Below are 23,477 nucleotides of genomic sequence, written 5' to 3'. Positions count from 1 at the left end.
TGCGCTCCTGCGTGCACTTTCTGCCAAGCACTGTGCAGGGCCATTTTCTGCACTGACGACGCCCATGGACCACATGTCACCTAACATCCAGCACGGTAGCCAGTCCGTTGTGGTGGGGCCGCCATGTACCCTCTTGGTTGTAGCCCCCTGACAACACAGGGATCGCTCTACTGATGCCTGCGCCGTTCACTCCCCACGTATGCCAAGGAGTAGATGCCCATCTCCCTGGGGCATCAGGACTCCCGGCAATGGCCATCCTGCCAGGTGGCTATTGCTGTGGCTGGGTGGCACCCGTGGGGAGGGCCCTTGGTCGGAGTAGGTGGCATCAGGGCGGATGACCCGCAATGAAGCGTGGTACATCATCTATCGCTGGTGGGCCTCCACCAGCAGTCTCTAAGCGATCGAGGTCTAACCTCAACGGGAAGAAATTGGATCAGAGATCGTTTCCCTCCTTAGCTACTCCATGGGAGGAACGTCTTGCTAAAGAAGACAGTGGAGAATATTCACCCCGGTACCTCGTGTGCACGCGGGTTGATGGAGAATCGTTCATGTCGACCAAGCCCCAGTTTTTTGTGGAGCATTTAGAGGACAAGTTCGGGGAGGTGGAGGGCTTGTCCAAGATGCGCTCTGGTTCTGTGCTCATCAAAACGGCATCCTCTGCCCAGTCACGGAGGTTGCTCAATTGTGACAAGTTGGGGGATGTTTCCGTTAGCATCATGCCGCATAAGAGTCTGAACATGGTCCAGGGTATTATATTCCACCGGGATCTTCTTCTGCAGTCCTGCAATGTCCAAAACATAGAATAACCTAGTCAGCCACTGTGCTCGATAATGTAAACATAATTCGTAGCTGCATTTGCACTGCCATTTCTTCTTCTCCGTACTCAACTTGTGCACAAGCCTATATTTGGTGTTACCCTGCATAGGAGACCTCACTGACCGTGAGGCCATTTTCTAGGATGGCCTCCGGCTGTGTGTCTGAGAAGGACTCTGTGATAACTATTGAGGCTCTAATATGTGTACCATAGAGGTCTGTATCTACCCTGGCGAAAGTCAAAATAACGCTGAGCGCACCTTATACCATTCAGCATAAATGCAAACTCTCTATATGCCTGTCTAAACTGTTCAATTAATTCTTCCAAATTAGGTTTGTAAAACCACAGCTCTTCTAGAACAATTACAGCAGCTGAATAGTTAATTTTATTCCCATAAAATGTCAGAGCCAAGTCGTCGATACGCTGTTGATTGCTAGGTACCAGGAAGGCCAGGCGTAGGTCGTCGGGATAGTTTCGGATGTGCTCCCAATTTGAATAAAAAAACTCCAAGGCAGACATGAGCTGTAACAATAATATTTATTTAGAACGTGACCGTTCCCTTACGCTTACAAAAGGTCATATAGACTCTATTACGTACAATAAATGTTACATATTTCACTTCTGATTGAACAACATCATTTTTCTCAGGTTCGTCACCTGCAATTTCTACGCCAACATAAAATGGATTAATACCTTGAAATAATTTATTTTTACATTTACACTGGTTCTCTAAATCTACCCATGACTTCACTTTTCCAATTTCTGCACTACATTCTGGTTTGGAATAGGTAATAAACTTAAAGGCATTACGCCTACCATATTTTCTCCATGGAACACCGGATGACCTATCCGGCTTCAAACTAAATGGTCCAAGTTTATTAGTACACGCTAATCTAACCTTTTCTAATGCACCTTGGTCCTCAAATATTTTCTTGTTAGCCCTATCATCTAATGTCAATCGCTCCACTCTTACATTAATACGATATACATAGGTTATAATTTTGTTAATAATAACAGCATCATATTTGTTAGCAAAGAACTTAAACTCATCAGTTATGTCATAGTGTTTAAATGTTGAAAGGTTGTGTGCATTCTCATCATATTTCTCCGTGGCTCCCATCTTTCCATACTCAAACCTAACGGAATCGGCTTGTGTAAACTCTGTGCGCCATCTACACATACGACCAAAGTACGGCCTAGTCATGGTGTTCCGTCGGCGAATCCATCGCCTCGGACGTGCACGGCGATACCGACGGATCATCTTCGTCCGACGATATGCATACAACGTCCGCTTCGGCCTCAACGTCCGACGTGTCCGACGCTATCTCCTCCTTAACATTCAAACAATGAACTATATGGCAATCCGCATGTACTACGTGCAGTCTGGATATTAATGCTTCATCACCAACATTGAATTCATTTGAAACAAATATGACAAGTCCACGATGTTTGATGGTCATTCCCGGCTTATTCTTAACGTTGACAGTAACAGGCCGCCCCTCAACAATTCTTTTCAAAATAGACGCAAATGGGCGCCACCGAAGCCAATCAAATTCTTCAAACACTATTACATGATGAATGCGACTATCATACCCACCAAATCCGAATTCGGAACAAAACGGCATATACACATGTTGCTTCCGGGAAATAACTTTCTCAATTAGAGTGGATTTGCCAATATTCGTATCTCCATAAAGGTACAACTGCTTCTTACGTACCACTTTGGACCGAAAGGCCTCATTATACCACCGGACCACGCGGCCCGCCCAGCCATTATTCGTAAGGTGACACTCAGTTAAACAACATGCAACGCACTTCTTGGCCTGAAAAGATTCAAAATACTTTTCAATGAAACGAACACGCGACCAATTATTTACAAGAAAGGGATCTGTATAATCAATGTACTCAGTACTTTCAGCCCATCGGCGTATACGTACATTAAACGAAAAAGCGGATTCATTACAGTTCGTTATGGGAACGGCATCTGCTTTCGTTATATATATTAATGCATTTTTTCTGCTTTTACATTTCTGTACATCAAAAACACCATCTATAGAACCAAACATAAATTCTATACCGGACCGTACTTCCACCAACAATTTACTTTCCGCTAATTTCAAATATGCATTAATATGAGTCCTGTTACCTTTCGCGAAGAGTTCTTCTGCGACACAATATTCCAAAACGTTCCAAATAGACAAGACAGTGTCAATGAAATGCTGTTTACCACCAACGGAACCTGAGTCCACTGTAACTAGATAGACGTCGCTACGTCTTTTATACCTGCCCTCCTTCAGGAGCAACACCACCCCAACCACCGGGGACATCTGATCCCCCTTCACAGCCAGAGAAGCGTGAGCCTTCTTCGGCTCCTCTCGCCCGGAAGGGGTCCCTTGGGGCCCTCCCATCCCAGGCTTTGCCCAGTGCCAAAGCGGACGCCCGCAAGTTTGTCAAACAACCACCGGTCGCTGGTCGTAGGGCGTCACGGTCGTCTTCAGTCCCTGAGACTGACCCAGTGAGGCCCTCCCAGCCAGACCCACCTAAGGCACAGCGCGCAAAGCAGTCGAAGAAAAAGGCTCCCAAGCATCCTGAAATTGCGGTGGCACCTGTCCCTCCGCAACCTTCTCCCTCTGCGTCCGAAGATGAGGTGGAGATTCTGGCGTCCACTGAGGACATGGATCTCGCCAGTCCCTCGGATGCAATGGATGGCTGTTGTCCAGGTGGTGACTCAGTAGCAGCAGGGGCCCCGGAGGCGTAATCTGCCTCCCCAGTCCCTTCACGCCTTTCCCATCCATGGCTAATACCATCCTCCAGTGGAACTGCAGCGGTTTCTTCCACCATCTAGCTGAGCTCCGCCAACTTATCAGCCGTCATCCTTTCCTTTGCATTGCTCTGCAGGAAACTTGGTTTCCAGCAATGCGAACCCCCGCCCTCTGTGGCTATCGGGGTTATTTTAAGAACTGGGCAGCTTATGAAAGGGTGTCTGGTGGCGTCTGCATATATGTCCTTAACTCTCTTCACAGCGAGTCTGTACCTCTACAAACAGCTTTAGAGGCTGTCGCTGTTCGGGTGTGGACGCCACAGGCTATCACCGTCTGCAGTATTTACCTTCCACCTGATGGTGCTGTCGCGCAGCATGTCCTGGCTGCTCTGATAGCCCAACTGCCGCCACCTTTTTTGCTGCTGGGCGATTTCAATGCCCACAACCCTCTATGGGGTGGGACTGTCTCCGATGATCGCGGTCGGGCCGTGGAGCATGTGTTGGGTCAGCTCGACCTTAGCCTCTTGAACACCGGTGCTCCCACGCATTTCAGTGTGGCCCATGGCTCGTTCTCGGCCATCGATCTCTCTATTTGCAGCCCTGGCCTTGTCCCATCCCTCCACTGGAGAGAGCATCCTGACCTGTGTGGTAGTGACCACTTTCCCATCTATTTGTCACTGCCCCAGTGTCATTCTTCTGGGCGCTTGCCCCGCTGGGCTCTCCACAGGGCTGACTGGCCAGCTTTTACTTCCGCTGCAACCATTGAGTCTCCCCCACAGGGAGACATTGACGAGGTGGTCCGTGTTTTAACCACGTCCATCATTTCAGCGGCCGAGCCTGCCATCCCCCGTTCTTCTGGCCTCCCTCGGAGGAAGGCTGTCACCTGGTGGTCGCCGGAGATTGCTGAGGCTATTCGCGGCCGTAGGCGGGCTCTCCAGCGTCATAGGCGGCACCCGTCTCTGGAGACCCTCATCGCCTTTAAGAGGCTCCGTGCCTTCGTCCGTCGTCTTATTGCACGGCGTAAGCAGGAGTGCTGGGAGAGGTACGTCTCCTCCCTGGGCTCCCGTGTCTCCTCCTCGCTCGTGTGGTCCCGGATCCGGCGGATTTATGGATCCCAGACCCCTATGGGTGTCCCTGGGCTCTCCTTGGATGGCGCTGTCTGCACGGACGCTGCCGCCATTGCTGAACGGCTAGCCGCGCACTTTGCTCAGAGCTCTGCGACTGCATCCTATCCCCCCGCCTTTCGCTCTCTAAAGGAGCGAGCCGAGCGGACGCCGTTCTCATTCCACACGCGTCATTCTAAAAAATACAATGCTCCTTTCAGCGAGAGGGAATTCCTTGCTGCCCTCGCCAATTGCCCTGATACAGCACCAGGCCCAGACTGCATCCACGCGCAGATGCTGAAGCATCTCTCCAGGGACTGCCAGAGACACATTCTCGCGATATTTAATCGCATTTGGAGCGAAGGCGTGTTCCCGTCGCAATGGCGAGAGGGTGTTATTGTCCCCATCTTGAAGCCCGGTGCGGACCCCCTGGCGGTGGACAGCTATCGTCCCATTACCCTCACCAACGTTTTGTGCAAATTGCTCGAACGTATGGTGGGACGGCGTTTGTGTTGGGTCCTTGAGTCGCGCGGTCTCCTCGCTCCATCCCAGGGTGGCTTCCGTCGGGGCCGGTCTGCAGTGGACAATTTGGTGCGGCTGGAATCTGCTGTCCGTACGGCCTTTGCCCGACGTCAGCATCTCGTTGCTGTATTTTTCGATCTGCGGAAGGCGTATGACACAACATGGAGGCATCACATCCTCGCCACGTTGCATGAGTGGGGTCTTCGTGGTCAGCTCCTGGCTTTTCTTCAAAGCTTTTTATTGCGCCGCTCTTTCCGGGTGCAAGTCGGTGCCACCTCTAGTTCATCTTATATACAGGAAAATGGGGTCCCGCAGGGCTCAGTGTTGAGCGTCTCCTTATTGCTGGTGGCCATTAATGGTCTGGCTGCAGCAGTGGGGTCGTTGGTGTCTCCTTCTTTGTATGCCGACGACTTCTGCATCTCATTTAGCTCCACGACTACGGGAGTCGCCGACCGCAGGCTGCAAGTCGCCATTCGCAAGGCAGCATCATGGGCTCTGACTCACGGTTTTCAGTTCTCTGCACCCAAGACTCGAGTTATGCACTTCTGCAGGCGTCGGACGGTCCACCCTCATCCTGAACTTTACCTTGACGGCCACCTGCTTGAAGTGGTGGACACTTGCCGCTTCTTGGGACTCGTGTTTGATGCCCAGCTCACATGGGTTCCTCATGTTACTCAGCTGAAGCAAAAATGCTGGCGGCACCTCAACGCCCTCCGCTGCCTTAGCCACACGTCTTGGGGTGCAGATCGCTGCACGCTGCTGCGATTGTACAGAGCCCTTGTGCAGTCCCGGCTTGATTATGGGAGCCTGGCCTATGGGTCTCCGTCCCCCTCAGTGTTGAAGTTGTTAGACCCCATACACCACTGTGGGGTTCGGCTTGCAACTGGCACTTTTCGCACTAGCCCCGTGGATAGTCTACTGGTGGAGGCCGGGCTTCCCCCGCTGCGGATTCGCCGCCATCGTCTGCTCGCCGACTATGCTGTCCACGTCCATTGCTCGCCAGGCCATCCCAATCGTCGCCTGCTTTTCCCTGCCATGGTCCTCCATCTGCCCGAACGGCGACCTAGGTCTGGGCTTTCCATAGCTGTCCGTGTCCAGTCCCTGCTGTCAGAACTGGGGTCATTCCCTCTTCTGCCTCCTTTCCGGGTCCGTACACCTACGCCTCCGTGGTGTTTGTCCCGGCCGTCCGTCCGTCTGGATTTGGCACAGGTATCTAAGGACTCGGTTCCGCCTGTGGCCCTCCGTCGCCGTTTTCTTGCGCTCCTCGAATCATTTCCGGGCTGTGAGCCTGTCTACACTGATGGTTCCCTGGTTGATGGTCGCACTGCCTACGCTTTTGCTCACGCTGCCCATGTTGAACAGCGCTCCTTGCCAGCTGGCTGTAGTGTTTTTACTGCAGAGTTGGTGGCCATCTTGCGCGCTCTTGAGCATATGTGTTCCTGCTCAGGTGCGTCCATCGTCATCTGCAGTGACTCCCTGAGCAGCCTCCAGGCCATCGACCGCTGCTATCCCTCTTCTCCTCTGGTGTCCTCTATTCGGGAGTCTGTTTCCACCATTACCCACTCTGGTCGTTCGGTGGTTTTTGTTTGGACGCCAGGTCACGTTGGCATCCCGGGGAACGAACGTGTTGACAGGCTGGCCAAAGGGGCGATCGACGCCCCAGCTTTGGAGATCGGCCTTACGGCTCGCGACCAGCAGCTGGTGTTGCGCCGTAAGGTGCTTGGGATGTGGGCTGCTGAGTGGCGTGGCATGACAGCCCCGAATAAACTGCGGGCTGTCAAGGAGACGACCGCTGTGTGGCGTTCCTCCCTGCGGGCTTCTCGCAGGGACTCGGTGGTCCTGTGTCGGCTGCGCATCGGCCGTACGTACCTGACGCACGGCCATCTGTTGCGTCAGGAGGATCCCCCCCTGTGTCGGTGTGGGTCCCGGCTGACGGTCGGCCACATTTTGCTGGAGTGTCCTCGACTGCGCACACTCCGGCAATCTTTTAATCTCCCGGGCACTTTGGCTTTGGTTTTATCCGACGATGCCTCCATGGCTGATGACGTCTTAAATTTTATCCGTGGTAGTCAGTTTTATGGTTCGATTTAGGGAGGTCCTGCACCTTTCCCTTTCTGTGTCTTTTGTCCTTGTGTCTGTTGCTGTTCTGGTGTGCCGTGAGATGGTTGACTCTTTCCCTTTTTTTGTTCTCGTGGTCAGTCAACCAGTCTCGGGCCATCTTCTTTTCTTCTGTTTCTTTCTGTCTGGTGTTCCTCTGTCCTGTTCTTGTCTGTAGTGTTTGTTGCTGCATTTGTGTTCTTTTAGCGCCTGGGGGGACGTCTCCTCCCCCTTTGGTTTTTACCTGCTCCGTCGATTTTCGGCTCGCCTGATTTTGGAATGGGGGACTGATGACCTTCGCTGTTTAGTCCCCCTTAAACATCCCAACAACCACCACCACCTGCTACTTTTCATACTCGATGATAGAACAGTCGTACAGCTATTAATTCTCATTAGGAACACTTGTTCTCCAAACAAAAGGCAATTGATCTTGTACTCTATTCCTTTAATTACCTATAAAACCAACAAATCAGTCATTGTTACTTTTGTTTTTAACTATTATTATTACTACCTCTGTTGCTAGTATTCTTACAGTTGTTGGGTATTCTCATTATTTCATTCCAACTTCACACACATTCCTTACAATCACACATTGGAAAAATTCAGACTGCTATGGTAGACGAAGTGAAGGTAAGATTGGGAGAGGGGCCATAGGAAGGATAGCGTGAGTATCTTTGCATTTAGCAATCAAGAATTCCAGAAACTTTATGATATATAGTTCACAAAAAAAAACTGTTCACATGAAAAATGGTGAAGCCCTACATCAGACATTCTTGGTGTGTGCACTACCTGTGACAACACTTCCCCTTGTGTTGGGTTATAGCAGCAATACATTGTAATACCAGTGTGATGCAGTACTCACAACATTGGAAATTATTTCCAAGTAAATGTTATACACAGAAGTATAGGATCTAGATCTACATCTGCATCTACATGGATATTATGCAAATCACATTTAAGTGCCTGGCAGAGGGTTCATCAAACCACATTCACAGTTCTCTCTTATTCCGGTCTAATATAGCACACGGGAAAAATGAACACCTTTATCTTTCCATGTGAGCTCTGATTTCCTGTACTTTATTATGGTGATGGTTTCTCCCTTTCTAGGTCAGCATCAACAAAATATTTTCGCATTTGGAGGAGAAAGTTGGTGATTGAAATTTCATGAAATGATTCTGCCGCAGCGAGAAACCCCTTTGTTTCTTCAGATGACTTTACTAGTTGATAAATAACATTGTCATCTGCAAACAACCTAAGATGACTGCTCAGATTGTCTCCCAAATCATTTATATAGATAAGGAACAGCAAATCATTTCAATGACACACTCTCCCCTATTTCGCAGTAATACAAAACTTGCTGCCCTTCTTTGAACTTCTTCGATGTACTCTGTTAATCCTGTCTGGTAAGAATCCCACACCATGCAGCAGTATTCTAAAAGAGCGGGGACAAGTGCAGTGTAGGCAGTCTCTTTAGCAGATCTGTTACATTTTCTAAATGTTCTACCAATAAAAAGCAGTCTTTGCTTAGCCTTCCCCACAACATTTTCTTTGTGTTCCTCTAAATTTAAATTGTTCGTAACTGTAATTCCTAGGTATTTAGTTGGATTTATGGCCTTTAGATTTGACTGATTTATCGTGTAACGGAAGTTTAACAGATTCCTTTTAGCATTCAAGTGGATGACCATACACTTTTCACCATTTAGTGTCAATTGCCACTTTTTGCATCATACAGATATCTTTTCTAAATTGTTTTGCCATTTATTTTGATCTTCAGATGACTTAAATAGTTGATAAATGACAGCGTCATCTGCAAACAACCTAAGATGACTGCTCAGATTGTCTCCCAAATCATTTATATAGATAAGGAACAGCAAACACTACCTTAGGGAATGCCAGAAATCACTTCTATTTTACTCAATGATTTTCTGTCAGTTACTACAAACTGTGACCTCTGACACAAAATCATGAATCTAGTCATGTAACTGGGACGATATTCCATAAGCATGCAACTTCACTACAAGCCACTTGTATGGTACAGTATCAAAAGCCTTCCAGAAATTCAGAATCAATTTGAAATTTCTTGTCAATAGCCTTCTGCACTTCATGCGAGTAAAGAGCCGCCTGTGTTTCACAAGAACAATGTTTTCTAAATCCATGCTGACTGTGTGTCAATAGACCATTTTTTCAAGGTAATTCATAATGTTCGAACACAGTATATATTCCAAAATCCTGCTGCATATTGACATTAATGATATGGGCCTGTAATTTAGTAGATTACTTCTATTATCTTTGTTGAACATTGGTGGGGCCCGTGAAACTTTCCAGTCTTTGCGTACGGATCTTTTGTTGAGAGAATGGCTGTATATGATTGTTAAAATGGGGCTATTGTAGCAGCATACTCTGAAAGGAACCTAACTAGCAGACAATCTGGACCAGAAGACTTGGCCTTTGTGAAGTGATTTAAGTTGCTTCACTACACTGAGGATATTTACTTCCACGTTGTTCATGTTGGCAGGTGTTCTTGATTCAAATTCTGGATTATTTACTTCATCTTCTTTGGTGAAGGGATTTGAGAAGGCTTTGTTTAGTAACTCTGCTTTGGCAGCACTGTCTTCGGTAGTATCTCCATTGCTATCATGCAGAGAAAATATTTATTGTCTCTTGCCACTAGCATACTTCACATATGACCAGAGTGCTGGTCTCTTTGGATTTTCTGCCAGGTTTAAAGATAATGTTTCGTTGTGGAAACTATCATAAGCATCTCATATTGAAGTCTATGCTAAATTTTGAGCTCTGTAAAAGGTTGCCAATGTTGGAGATTTTGCTTCTGTTTAAATTTGGCATATTTCTTTTGTTGTTTCTGCAACAGTGTTTTGACCTGTTTTGTGTACCAAGGAGGATTAGCTCCATCGTTTGTTAATTTATTTGGTATAAATCTCTCAGTTGTTGCCGATACTGTTTCTTTGAATTCAAGCCACATTTGGTCTACACTTACATTGTTAATTTGGAAGGACTGGAGATTGTCTCTCAGGGAGGCCTCAAGTGAATTTTTATCTGCTTTTTTGAACAGGTCTTTAAGTGGCAATTACCCATAAGAAATTTTATGCCTATACACTAAAAGGCCATTTTAATTCCCAAATGAAATGTAGTTTTTCTTGCATAACTGGCACCTACTTCCTCACCTTAAATATTTAGATCCTTGTCTACATGTTCTTCAAACAGTTGTAGTTGTGTACATATTAACTTTTCGTAATTTTTGTTACTGAACTTTTTTGCTCACTGACTTGGTCATTTGCTGCTCCACTCAAAGAATTTTTAAAAAAAGTGTATATCATTTTGTTTACTGTGTTACATTCATAACCTTTTAGAAAATATTTTTCTGTCCATTCTTAGTGAAATATTCAGTGTCAGTTACTGTTTTACTTAGTTATTCCCACAATTTCAGGCAAATATGATGGTCAACAAGAATTGAATGAACTGTGTAGAGTACATGAATCTTTGAAAGTAAAGTATTCATCTACGCTGTTTGATTCACGCAGTGTACTACTTGGCCTACCTGCTTGTAATAGCTATGCAATTGATGCATCTGGCAGTACTGGAGATGAAAATATCCTTCGTACTCCTTCTAACTTCAAGACAAGAGCCCTTTTTTATCGCGATAGTGAATCTTGTGAAGGTATTGAGACTCAGGTAAGCTTATATTTGGTATGGCTCATACATTTACAAAGATTTTATATTCTGTGAAGTAATGTATGAATTAAAAGAGTAAAAAAGTTAGGAAAGAACTGACTCACAAATGTTAAAAAGCATTACATTTAGGAACCAATAACAAAATTTGGAAGAAAATGAGGCCATGACAAGGTCTTAAGTAGTCAGTTTGTTTTTAACCTCTCACATAGAATACCTTGTATTCATATTTATTTTTAATCTCTTATTAACATGGAATGTGTTTCTTAGTGCATCGAGCCTTTACCTTTTTCTGATGGTTAATTTTATTTTATTTTATTTATTTATTTATTTATTTTTTATAGTGTCCGGGCTAAGAAATATTTTTCTCAGTTGAGATTCATGTGAATGTTTTTTAGAGCTGCTAACTTTGAAAATACTTTCCTCATTTGAGATTCATACATCTCCATATCAAAAGTTAGTTTCTCTGGTGATGCTCATTTCACTCCGTGTAAGGCTCACCAACAAACATGATTACCTACATGAATGAATTTTGTTACTCTTTGATGGATTAATTGCAAGATAGAACATTTGTTCACCTTGCGACTCTACTTGTTCTTCTATTGCCATGGGAATCAATTGTAGTCAAGCTGCAGCTCAAAAAATGTTCCCTTTTGTGCTTCTGCCATCCTAACCTTTTTTTTCACCCTCTATATTTTGTGAGACTAATTTCCATCAAGCAGAATGTTGGTCAGTGAGCTATTGCTGATGAGCCTACATAAGAGTTTTAATGATGCACCTTATTGTTAATATAGTTTTAATGATGTATTTATATAATAATTACTCTAAATTTTATTTTATTATTTTTCTTAGGTCTCAGAGTTTCTGTCATCACTCTTTTGGGTATTGGAATCCAAGCGTCTGGAGCGAAGTCGTGAAAAAATTGATCGGGTGTCTCTTCTGTTGGCTCCCTTTGAAAAAAAAGATTTTGTAGGCTTGGACCTAGAATCACGAAGTAGCCGTAAGCGATGTGTTGGCAGGATGACAAAGCACCTTGGAGACTTGTCACTTCAAGCAGGAATGCTAGGAGATGCTCTTAGCTACTACAGTTCTGCTGCTGACATTTTGCGCTCAGTAAATGATTGGTTATGGCTGGCTGGAGCTTTTGAAGGCTTGTGTGCTGCATCCGTGGTTGTACTATATCCTGATTTATCACGAAGTGTTCCATTACAACGAAATGCATCACTACAAGAGGGCAGCCCTGGCAAACAAAGGTATGAACTGGTATATATTTAATACTACTGAATATAATTTTTCATTTATTGCTATCATTTTAATCTCTTGATTTTCCAATAGTCCAGTTAATAAGTAACAGTTATATTCGAATAAAGCTAGCTGCAGTTTCTACACTCCAGTTGTACCTGTGTGTGAAATTGCAGACAGGCACCTTAGTTCACCACTGCGTTTTTGTGTGTGTGTGTGTGTGTGTGTGTGTGTGTGTGTGTGTGTGTGTGTGTGTTTTACTATCTTCTTTTGCTGTGGATCTCATTTTACTTTGTATTGCACCATACCCCTCATAGATACTTAAAAAAAATTCACTCTTGCTTCAGTTTTTGTATTTCCTATTCATCATATATTTATTTATTTGAATTTCACTGGTATGGTCCTCTTACTGCTAGTGATTGTTAATAAAACTGAAGATGAGTATTCAGTTCAGTTTAATTTTTATTTAGTTCTGCAGGACTGTAATAATTGTGGTGACCAATTCAAATTCACCTACACAGGTCGGAATATGGCTACCCCTGATCATAGGCAATGACAACTAAAAATATGCCCATTTGATGTAAGGCTGTTTTCCAGTATACACTTTGTTCCTCTAGGGTAGCTGCCCATTGATCACCCAGTATATTGTGACTTTTTGCAAGGGGCTGAGTGTGAGGGTACTGTCAGGTCTAGGTCTTCTAGCAATATCTTCCTCAATACATGTACATAAGAAAACAAATAATTTAGAATATGAAGTATACACAATACTATGGACATACATGGTTGTAAATGTTGAAACTTTATTACTAAAATTGACGCCACCTACCCAATCAGGACAGTATTAAGCTAAGTACTAATTAAAACATTTATTTTTGTATTTTGTCAGTGCAGTGCTGTGTGAACACTTGGACCTTTTTTTTTTTTTTTTTTTTTTTTTTTTTTTTTTTTTTTTTTTTTTTTTTTTTTTTTTTTTTTTTTAGCATTGATAATTTACGAACACATGTACAAAAAATGGATTGTGATCAGAACAATGAAATAAATATGCCGAACCTACCAGCTTCAACGAGTGACTCTAAACAGGACGTAGCTGATAGAGACATGTTTCAAGATGTATTGGACAATAGTCTACCAAAACAGTTAAATGACATCAGATTTTCAGACAGTAGCATGTTAGATTCTAGTCCAGACCATGTGAAACAACTACAGTCGCATGTAAGAAAGACAATGCTGAGTGGAAAACCCAAACAGTTAAGTTTACAAGACATTTTTACTGCACTAATGTCGTCAATGAAAAAAAAAATGAAAAACTTGAAAAAAATTAAATATGAAGTGATAGATGTAAGTTCTCTATGTATAGAAACAGTTTTTGAAGTCTCAGAAGTAATGATACCAAGTCAAGAACTAATAGCTATATCAGTGTACCACTCTTGTTAGCAATAAAACAGAATTGTTCATAGAAAAATCTCAAATGAAAATGCTCTTAAAATACAAAAATTGCAGAGTTCTGATATTTTGATATTTAGTGATATTAATGTAGATATTAGGTATAAGACCAAACTTGTGAAGCATGTATTAGACATATTAAGATCACTGAACTTCTAATGTCTAAATGACAAACCCACTAGGCTCAGTCCTGCTTAGGTAATATAATATGCAACTTTCAGCCAAATAAAACTGAATTTGTTACTGTAAACCTCAGGATATCAGATCATGTAGATCAAGCTTAGGCACTCCCTAAACAATAAAACAGACAGTCCTTTGACTGAACTGGGAAGAGTAATTAGGCCAGTCAGTGAACATAAATTGAATCAGTAAAAAACCAATCTTTAGTTTAATGGCCTCTTTTGTTATGCACAATTTGATGACCATTAATTGTAATAAATTTTCATGGGTAAAAAAAATTATTGGCTGGGTCTAGTGGTAGTATTAAAGAAAAAATACTCATCTTGTTTTTTTGTTGATCTCCTTCAAACCATTGCTTGAATTTCTTCTGTCTGGAACTCAGATTCTCTTGTGGGTGTTGACATGTTTCGTGAGTAATGTAGATGACAAACTGATTTGTATGTAATTTTCGTACTTAATAATCCTAGATGCCTTGCTGCCATCAATTACAATATTCACTCAGCGGAATACATTCCATTTGTACACAACTCGAATTTACAATTTGTTCAATAACTGAACACAACAGAAAAACTTTACATCCATCCCTCCCTCCTTCCTTCCTTCCAGAAAAACACAACACAACTTGCACACAGTTAACGTCATTCCAAAGTACATCGGTAAAGATATAGTCATACTAAGATCGAAATGTAGAACATTAAATCGAAAATAATTTACAGAAAATGAAATACACTCAGAAAAATTAGATTTTTGTTAGATGTAATTTTGCTGTTGAATTTTGTACAAATAGTAATTAGCAATATTGAGGAAAAGAATACTTATACTATGACAAAAAACTCTAAAGAAAATATTAATGCATTTGGGGTAACAAGATATAAACAACAACTCAACAATAGGTAATTTTAACTTGAATGCAGAAAATAATAAGATAAATGACTTGTTATCTGATACACTTAACATCCTAAAGTTAATCAATCTTTGAAAAGTTAATACTATTTTGAAAACAATCTTTTCTGCTACTTTCATCATAACTGTAAAATACGATACCACTTGCAATATTGTAGATTAAGATACCAATTTCACTACCAAAAAATGCGATTCCATATCTCAGAAGCAAGTCCTCTGTGCCTTTTTGGCACTACCATGGCTTTCAATACCATTTTACATTGTTAATAGTTCATGAAATACTGTGTGCAGCAGAGACACTACTAAAATGTCAAAGCATTTGATAAAGTTCTATGTGCTAAGCACTGCTCAGTTCCATGATACTGGTGTGTGTGTGTGTGTGTGTGTGTGTGTGTGTGTGTGTGTGTGTGTGTAGTAGTAGTTCAAATATAAGTCTGGTATGCTAACATGACACAACTACAATTGGGGATACCACATGGTAAAATATCTCACATAACTAAAAGTTCTTTATGAAAATTTTAACTTAAAGTCCAGTTGAGGATACCATGTAGTATGTTTAAACACACAGCTAAGTTCACTATCAATGTGGCTCAACTCATAGTTGAGGATACTATACATAAAGAAAGAAATCTACTGCCACTAACCAGAATCATCAACCAAATGCTACACCAAGGAATCTCCCAGACTTCCTAAAAATTACTATTGTAAAACTTATCCAGAAGAAAGGTGATAAGGCATCTCATAATAACTGTTGTCCCATGTCACTCATGCGAATCATATCAAAAATTATAGAATATTGTGTGCACAAACAGATGAACCAGCATACTGAGCAAAATAATCTATGTAGCTCCTCACAATACAGGATTTGTATAAAAAGTAATGAGAGCTTGTAAATCAAGATTTATCGTAGATATCGCTACAACCACTTAGTACGCTTCCGTGTATGACCCTCAAGAGTCAACAACCTGCTGCATGCAAGATTTCCATGCTTCAGACACTGCAGTGAACGCTGAGTCTGGGATTGCCTTCAAAGCCCTTGTCGTGGTGGCTTGGACCTCCTCCAGGGTCCCATGACAGTGTCCTTTCAGGGACGTTTTTAGTTTGGAGAATAAAAAAAATGTATGTCGTGGCCACATCGGAACTGTAGGGGAGCTAGGGAAACATTGGAATCCCTTTCTTGGCAAGGTAGCTGGCCACCATGAAGCATGTGTGACTCGGCGCATTGTCATGATGCGGCTTCCAATTGTCAGTGATGGCTGGCCTCACACGATGGACCCTGGCCTTCAGTCTCTTGACCACTTCATAGTAAAAAGCACCGTTGACAGTTTGGCCTTGGAGCACAAACTCATGATGAACCACACCCCTGACGTCAAAAAACACCATCAGCATGGCTTTCACCTTCAACTTGCTCATGCGAGCCTTTGTTGGACTTGAGGATGCTGTGGTGTTCCATTTGGCACTCATGCACTTTGTCTCTGGGTTGTACTGAAACACCAAGGTTTTGTATCCAGTGATAACATTATCTAAACATTCCAGATCAGCCATCTTCAAGGCTCTGGAGGTCGTCTTGGCAGGTGTCCACTCGTGCTTGCTTTTGAACGTCTGACAATCTTTGGCGCCATCTTGGTGCATATCTTCCTCATCACCAATTCTTTGGTGATGATGTGCACTGTCATTTTATCAAGTCTGAGGTCATCTGCTATCATCCTGACACTCATCTGATGGGCTGTGTTCAATAAAACGTTCTCACAGTTGACGTTTTTGTCAGTATTGCTGGTTGACGGGCATCCAGATCGGTCCCCGCCCACAACGCTGTCCCCGCCCACTTCAAAGCTCTTCACCCAACTGAAAACGTGGGCTTTTGACGGGCAATCATCGCCATAGGCTTGCCTGTACATATCCAGTATTTTCGTACCCGACTTTTCTAGTTTCGCACAAAACTTGATGGTGTAACATTGCTCGATCATGTGCTGCATGTTGTGCCACGATCAACGACTTTGCAACGTGTCCACTAAACAAGCGATGCTGCCAAGACAAGTTTTCAGCCAGACACCCCCCAACCACCAATCCACCCCCGGGCGAGTGCGCACTGTGAAGTACAGTCGTGTCAACAAAAAATAGTCTCATTACTTTTTATACAAACCTTGTATGGTTCCAGATCTTATCTTTCCACTGTCAAAACAGTTGAGACTATCAACACAAAAATGTATGAGGGTTGGAACTTTAACAGTGGCAACTATTTATTTTAGCTTGTACAAAATAGATTTGTGTTTCAAAGTTTTACTGACCTTCAAAGTAGTCACCAATATTGTGTATAATCTGTTGCTAGCAATGTGGAAGTCGTAGGATACTCATAGAGCAGTGCCAGTTGTGTTGACAGTTCGAGCGGCGCGGTCTATTGCCCGACTAATTTGTAGCAGTTCTGAAGCGAATGCTGTGAAGTGTTTCCTTCAGTTTAGAAATAGAGTTTAACTCACGAGGGCTTAAGTCAGGGGAGTGTATTAGGTGGTATAGCACTTGGCAGCCTCATCAGTCAAACAAGCAGTTTGCTCTGTACAAGTTTGAGCATTGTCCTGCAAAATGATTGTCAGCTCCTGCAGAAAGTGAAGTGTCATCACTTCTGTCTCTATGCTGTTCATTTTTGGAACACAACCTACAGCAACACCCCTCCCCCCCAACAATTGGGGACGCCCATCCCTACTTCTAAGCCAGAGAAGTGTAAGTCTTCTTAGGCTTCTCTTGTTAGGAAGGGGTCCCTTGGGTCACTCCCTTCCCAAAGGGGTCCCTTGGGTCACTCCCTTCCCAGGTTTCTGCTAGTGGAAAAGGAAAAGAAGACACCCGCCAGTGGCTGAAGAGCTCAAAAGCAGCTGCTCGTAGGGCTTCACGCTCATCCTCAGTCATGGAGACTGAGCCAGTAAAGTCCTCTCAACCAGGGAAACCCAAGGAGCAGTGAGAGAAATCCAAAAAGAAGACCCCTAAGACCAAGGAAATTGCAGTGGCACCCACACCACTGATACCTACAAGCTGTGTATGTGAGGATGGGGTGGAGATTCTGGCGTCTGCTGAGGACCTACATCTCGCCAGACCCTAAGATACAATGGATATAGACTGCTCAGGCAAAAAGTCAGTGGCCACAGGTGACTCTGAGACGTAAACTGCCTCATTGAATGTTCCATGCCTTCCCAGTCTCACAATGACGTCATCCACCAGTGGAATTGCGGCAGTTTTTTCCACCACCTGGCTGTGCTACGGCAACTGTTAAGCTTTACACCTGCTATCTGCATTGCCCTCCAGAAAACCTGGTTCCCGGCAATGCAGACCCCTGCCCTCGGTGGCTATATATAAGGGATATTACAGGAACCATAGCAACTACAATTGAGTGTCAGGTGGACTTTGCATTTATGTCCTAAACTCAGACTGTAGTGAACCTGTGCCCCCTTCAAACCCCTCATGAAACTGTGGCTGTCAGAATAAGAATGGTGCAGGAAATTTTCTGCAATGTATGTCTTCCTCCAGATGGTGCAGTACCCCTGAATGTATTAACTGCACTGATTGATAAACTCCCTAAACCTTTCATACTTTTGGGAGATTTTAATGCCCATAACCCCTTGTGGGGTGGCACCATCCTTACTGGTCGAGGTAGAGATGTTGAAACTTTACTGTCTCAGTTTGACCTCTGCCTCTCAAATACTGGGGCCACTACACATGTCAGTATGGCTCGTAGTACCTACTCAGCCATTGATTTACCAATTTGCAGCCCAGGACTTCTCCCATCTATCCACTGGAGAGCACATGACGACCTGTGTGATAGTGACCACTTCTCCATATTCCTACCACTGCCCCAGCACGAGGCCCATAGACATCTGCCCAGATGGACTTTAAACAAGGCAGACTGCGAAACTTTCACCTCTGCTGTCACCGTTGAATCTCCCCCACATGGTAACATCGATGTGGTGATTGAGCAGGTGACTACAACAATTGTTTCTGGGCAGAAAATGCAATCCCTTGCTCTTTAGGGTGCCCAAGGCATAAGGCAGTCCCTTGGTCGCCGGAAGTCGCTGAAGCAATTAAGGAGCGTCGGGGAACTTAACAGCGGCATAAGCGGCACCCTTTCCTGGAGCACCTTGTGGCCTTTAAACGACTCCGTACTCACGTTCACCAACTTATCAAACAACGGAAGCAGGAGTGTTGGTAGAGATACGTCTCAACAATTGGGTGCCATAAGTCATCTTCCCAACTCTGGGCATAGATCAAACATGTTTTTGGATACCAGGTGTTCCCGATGTTACCATAAATGGCGTGTTATCTACTGACGCATACGCGATTGCTGAGCAGTTAGCTGAGCACTTTGCTTGAACCTCTGAATCGGAGAATTACCCCCAGCCTTTCGCACTCTCAAACAACGGCTGGAAGGGAACGTCCTCTCATTCCCTACATGGGACAGTGAATCCTATGATACCCGATTTACAGAGTGGGTGCTCCTCAGTGCCCTTGCACATTGCCCTGACACAGCTCCTGGGCCTGATCGGATTTACAGCCAGATGATTAAACATCTCTCATCTGACTACAAGTGACATCTCCTCGTCATCTTCAACCGGATCTGGTGCGATGGTGTCTTTCCATTGCAATGGTGGTAGAACACCATTATTCCGGTGCTCAAACCCACTAAGAACCCTCTTGATGTGGATAGCTATCGGCCCATCAGCCCCACCAATTTTCTTTGTAAACTGCTGGAATGTATGGTATGTCAGCAGTTGAGTCATGTGGCCTACTGGCTCAATGTCAGGGTGGCTTCTGCCAGGGTCACTTTACCACTGATAATTTTGTGCCCTCGAGTCTGCCATCCAAACAGCCTTTTCCTGACAGCAACGCCTAGTTGCCATCTTTTTTTACTTATGTAAAGCATACGACACGACCTGGCGACATCATATCCTTACCGCATTGTATGAGTGGGGTCTCTGGGGTTCACTCCTGATTTTTATCCAAAACTTCCTGTCACTCCGTACTTTCCGTGTCCAAGTTGGTACCTCCCATAGTTCCATACATATCTAGGAGAATGGAGTTCCTCAGGGACTGTATTGAGTGTGTCTATTTTTAGTGGCCATTAACAGTCTAGCAGCACCTCTCAGGCCCTCCATCTCACCTTTTATGTTTGCAGACGGCTTCCACATTTCGTACTGTTGCTCCAGTACTGGTGTTGCTGAGCATCGCCTACAGACAGCCATCCACGAGGCGCAGTCATGGGCTCTAGCCCACGGCTTCCAGTTTTCAGCCGCAAAGTCATACTGTTCATCCAGAGTTAGAACTTTACCTTCATGATGATCCACTCACTGTAGTAGAGACATATTGATTGTTAGGACTGGTTTTTGACGCTCGATTGACTTGGCTTCTTCATCTTCATCAGCTTAAGCAGAAGTGCTGGCAGCACCTCAATTCCCTCTGTTGCTTGAGCAATACCAATTGGGGGTGCAGATCACTCTACGCTGCTTCGGCTCTACAGAGCCCTTGTCCAATCCCAAATTGACTGCGGGAGTGTGGTTTATGGTTCGGCAGCACCCTCAGCGTTATAAATCCCTGTGCACCACTGCGGGGTTCGACTAGTGACAGGACCTTTTAGGACAAGACCAGTGACCAGTGTACTGGTGGAGGCTGGGGTCCCTCCATTGCAGATCAGACGTGCACAACTGCTGGCCAGTTACGCAGCACACATTCATTAGTTCTCCTGAACATCCGAATTACCATCTACTTTTCCTGCCCATGGCAGTACATTTCCCGCGTTGGTGATCCAGGTTGGAGCTAATGATTGTGGTTCACGTGCGGTCCCTTCTCTCTGAACTGGAATCCTACCCTTTGCCACCTCTACTTGGGGTGCGTTCAAGTACGCCTCCATAGTGTACACCTCAGTTGCAGCTTCCTCGGGACCTTTCACATGGCCCTAAGGACCCGGTTAATTCTGCGGCTCTCCGCTGTCATTTCCTCTTGATTCTTGACATGTTCCGGGGCTCTGAAGTGGTTTACACCGACGGCTCGATGGCTGATGGTCGTGTTGGCTTTGCTTAAATTTACCGTGGCTATATTGAACAGCATTCCTTACCCAACGGCTGCAGAGTATTCATTGAAGAGCTGGTGGCCATTTCTCGTGCACTTCAGTATCTCCATTCATGCCCTGGGGAGTCTTTCTTTTTTTTTTTTTGTACTGTCTCCTTGATCAGCCTGTAAACTATTGACCAGTGCTACCCTTGTCTTCCTTTGGTGTTGTCCATCCAGGAGTCCATATATGTCCTGGAAGGATCCAGTCATTCAGTGGTGTTCGCTTGGACCCCTGGTCATGTCAGAATCCCCGGAAATGAATTTGCTGACAGGCTGGCCAAACAAGCTACACCCAAACCACTTCTGGAGATTGGCATCCCCACAATTGACCTGCGTTCGTTATTATGCTTCAAGGTTTTTCAGCTTTGGGAGATGGAATGGCAAAATATCAGTACGTGCAACAAACTGCGAGCCATTAAGGGGACCACAAACGTGTGGCCATTTCTCGTGCACTTCAGTATCTCCATTCATGCCCTGGGGAGTCTTTCTTTTTTTTTTTTTGTACTGTCTCCTTGATCAGCCTGTAAACTATTGACCAGTGCTACCCTTGTCTTCCTTTGGTGTTGTCCATCCAGGAGTCCATATATGTCCTGGAAGGATCCAGTCATTCAGTGGTGTTCGCTTGGACCCCTGGTCATGTCAGAATCCCCGGAAATGAATTTGCTGACAGGCTGGCCAAACAAGCTACACCCAAACCACTTCTGGAGATTGGCATCCCCACAATTGACCTGCGTTCGTTATTATGCTTCAAGGTTTTTCAGCTTTGGGAGATGGAATGGCAAAATATCAGTACGTGCAACAAACTGCGAGCCATTAAGGGGACCACAAACGTGTGGAAGTCCTCGATGAGGGCCCCTCACATGGACTCCGTGGTTCTCAGTCGGCTCCTCACTGGCCATGCCTAGGCAACCCATGGCTACATCCTGCGCTGTGAAGACCCACCTCAGTGTTGGTGCGGCGCCCGGTTGACAGTTGCCCATATTCTTCTACTCTGTCCTCCTTTGGCTGCCCTGCGACTTCATCTTTGGTTGCTGGACTCATTATGATTGATTTTAGCAGACAACACCTCATCGGCTGGTTTGGTTTTACATTTCATCCGTGAGGGTGGGTTTTATCATTCGATCTGAGTTTTAATGCATGTCCTTTGACCCTCTGTGTCCTCCACCCTAGTGCTTTTAGGGTGGAGGTTTTAATGTGTTGCAGGGTGGCTGGCTTTTCCTTTTTATTTTCGTAGTTGGTCAGCCACTGTAATCTGCTTCATTGTTTTACTCTCTCCTAACTGTTTCTTGCATCTCCCTGTTGTTTTCTTGTCGTCTTTTGTTCCTTTTAGTGTTCGTTGCCTTTTCTTCGTTCTTCGCCCAAATGGCAGCTTACTAAGGCTACTGGCAGCTTTACTCCTCCCTGGTGACCTTCGAAGAACAAGATTTCACAGTTGTGATGACCAGGTGGACTACATCACCAATGTTATCCTTACTGCTGCAGGATGTTCCATTCCTGGTACTTACTCTTTACCACTTTGTGTCCCCGTCCCTTGGTGGACTGGGGCATGCCACATTGCCATTCGAGCACGGAGACGTGCTCTCTGCGTTTTTAACCATCATCCTACAGTGACAAACTGCCTTCATTATAAACAGATACATGCAAAGTGTCATCACCTTCTTTGGGATAGCAAACGGGCTAGCTGGATTTCATTCACTAGTTCTTTTAACAGTTCCATCCCTTCCTCTGTCATGTGGGCCAACCTCTGATGGCTGTCTGGGACCAAGATCCATTCCCCTATTTCTGGCCTGACAGTAGCAGACGATGTTATCGTGGACCCTATTGCTATCTCCAACACCTTGGGCCACCAAGTTACGGAAGTTTCTAGCTCTTCCTACTGTCACCCTGCCTTCCTCCATCAATAACGAGTGGAGGAGGCTTGGCCGATACCCTTCTCTTCTCCAAATCGTTAGCCCAACAATGCCGCCTTTACTATGAGGGAGCTCGATCATACTCACAGTTCATCCCGATCCTCCTCCCCAGGGTCGGACGCCATCCATATTCAGATGTTGCAGCACCTTTCTTTTGCGGGCAAGCACTTTCTGCTTAACATGTACAACCTCATCTGGACAGAGGGCACATTTCCTGGACACTAGCATGAAGCCACCATCGAACCCATACATAAGCCTGGTAAGGACAAACACCTTCCTTCTAGCTACTGCCCCATCTCTCTTGCCAGCTGCATTTGCAAGGTGATGGAACGCATGATTTATGCCTGGCTGGTACGGTGGCTCAAGTCTTGCAATTTACTGACGAATGCCGGAATTTTTTAGAATTTTGGGATTTTTTGTTTGTTTTGTTTTTGTTTTAGTTTTCAGTTAATTTTTTGTAATTATGACTGGTAAGAAATAATACTCTAACAAAGGATATTACTGCATCCCGCTACAGCAATACTGCAACAATAAAACATGAACAAGAGGAAAAAACTAAAATAAAATTTAAGTTGCAAAGGAAATGCGCCATGTACACAACAAAACACAGTGCTCATAGAAGCATCGGCCAGTAGCAAAATGTGTCAAAATGCTTTAGGAAGACTACGCAATGCTTCATAGCAACAAATTGCCTCGGATGACCATGACGTCATAACTGTTTACAT

General features: G+C 44.6%; 1 protein-coding gene across 2 annotated transcripts in view; it reads left to right on the top strand.

The window, feature by feature from the left end:
- Positions 1–23,477, top strand: part of LOC124776749 (protein brunelleschi) — a 249,179-nt gene that overhangs the window by 55,103 nt on the left and 170,599 nt on the right. For both annotated transcript variants that reach the window (XM_047251873.1, XM_047251874.1), the window contains exons 5-6: positions 10,743–10,987; positions 11,837–12,237. In XM_047251873.1, the coding sequence (XP_047107829.1) occupies positions 10,743–10,987; positions 11,837–12,237 (646 nt within the window). The remainder of the gene's footprint in view (positions 1–10,742; positions 10,988–11,836; positions 12,238–23,477) is intronic.

The sequence above is a fragment of the Schistocerca piceifrons genome, chromosome 2 (genome assembly GCF_021461385.2).
Source record: "Schistocerca piceifrons isolate TAMUIC-IGC-003096 chromosome 2, iqSchPice1.1, whole genome shotgun sequence".
NCBI classification, from domain to species: Eukaryota; Metazoa; Arthropoda; class Insecta; order Orthoptera; family Acrididae; genus Schistocerca; species Schistocerca piceifrons.
Note: the sequence above shows the minus strand (reverse complement) of the source record. Positions and strands in the feature narration are given on the sequence as shown.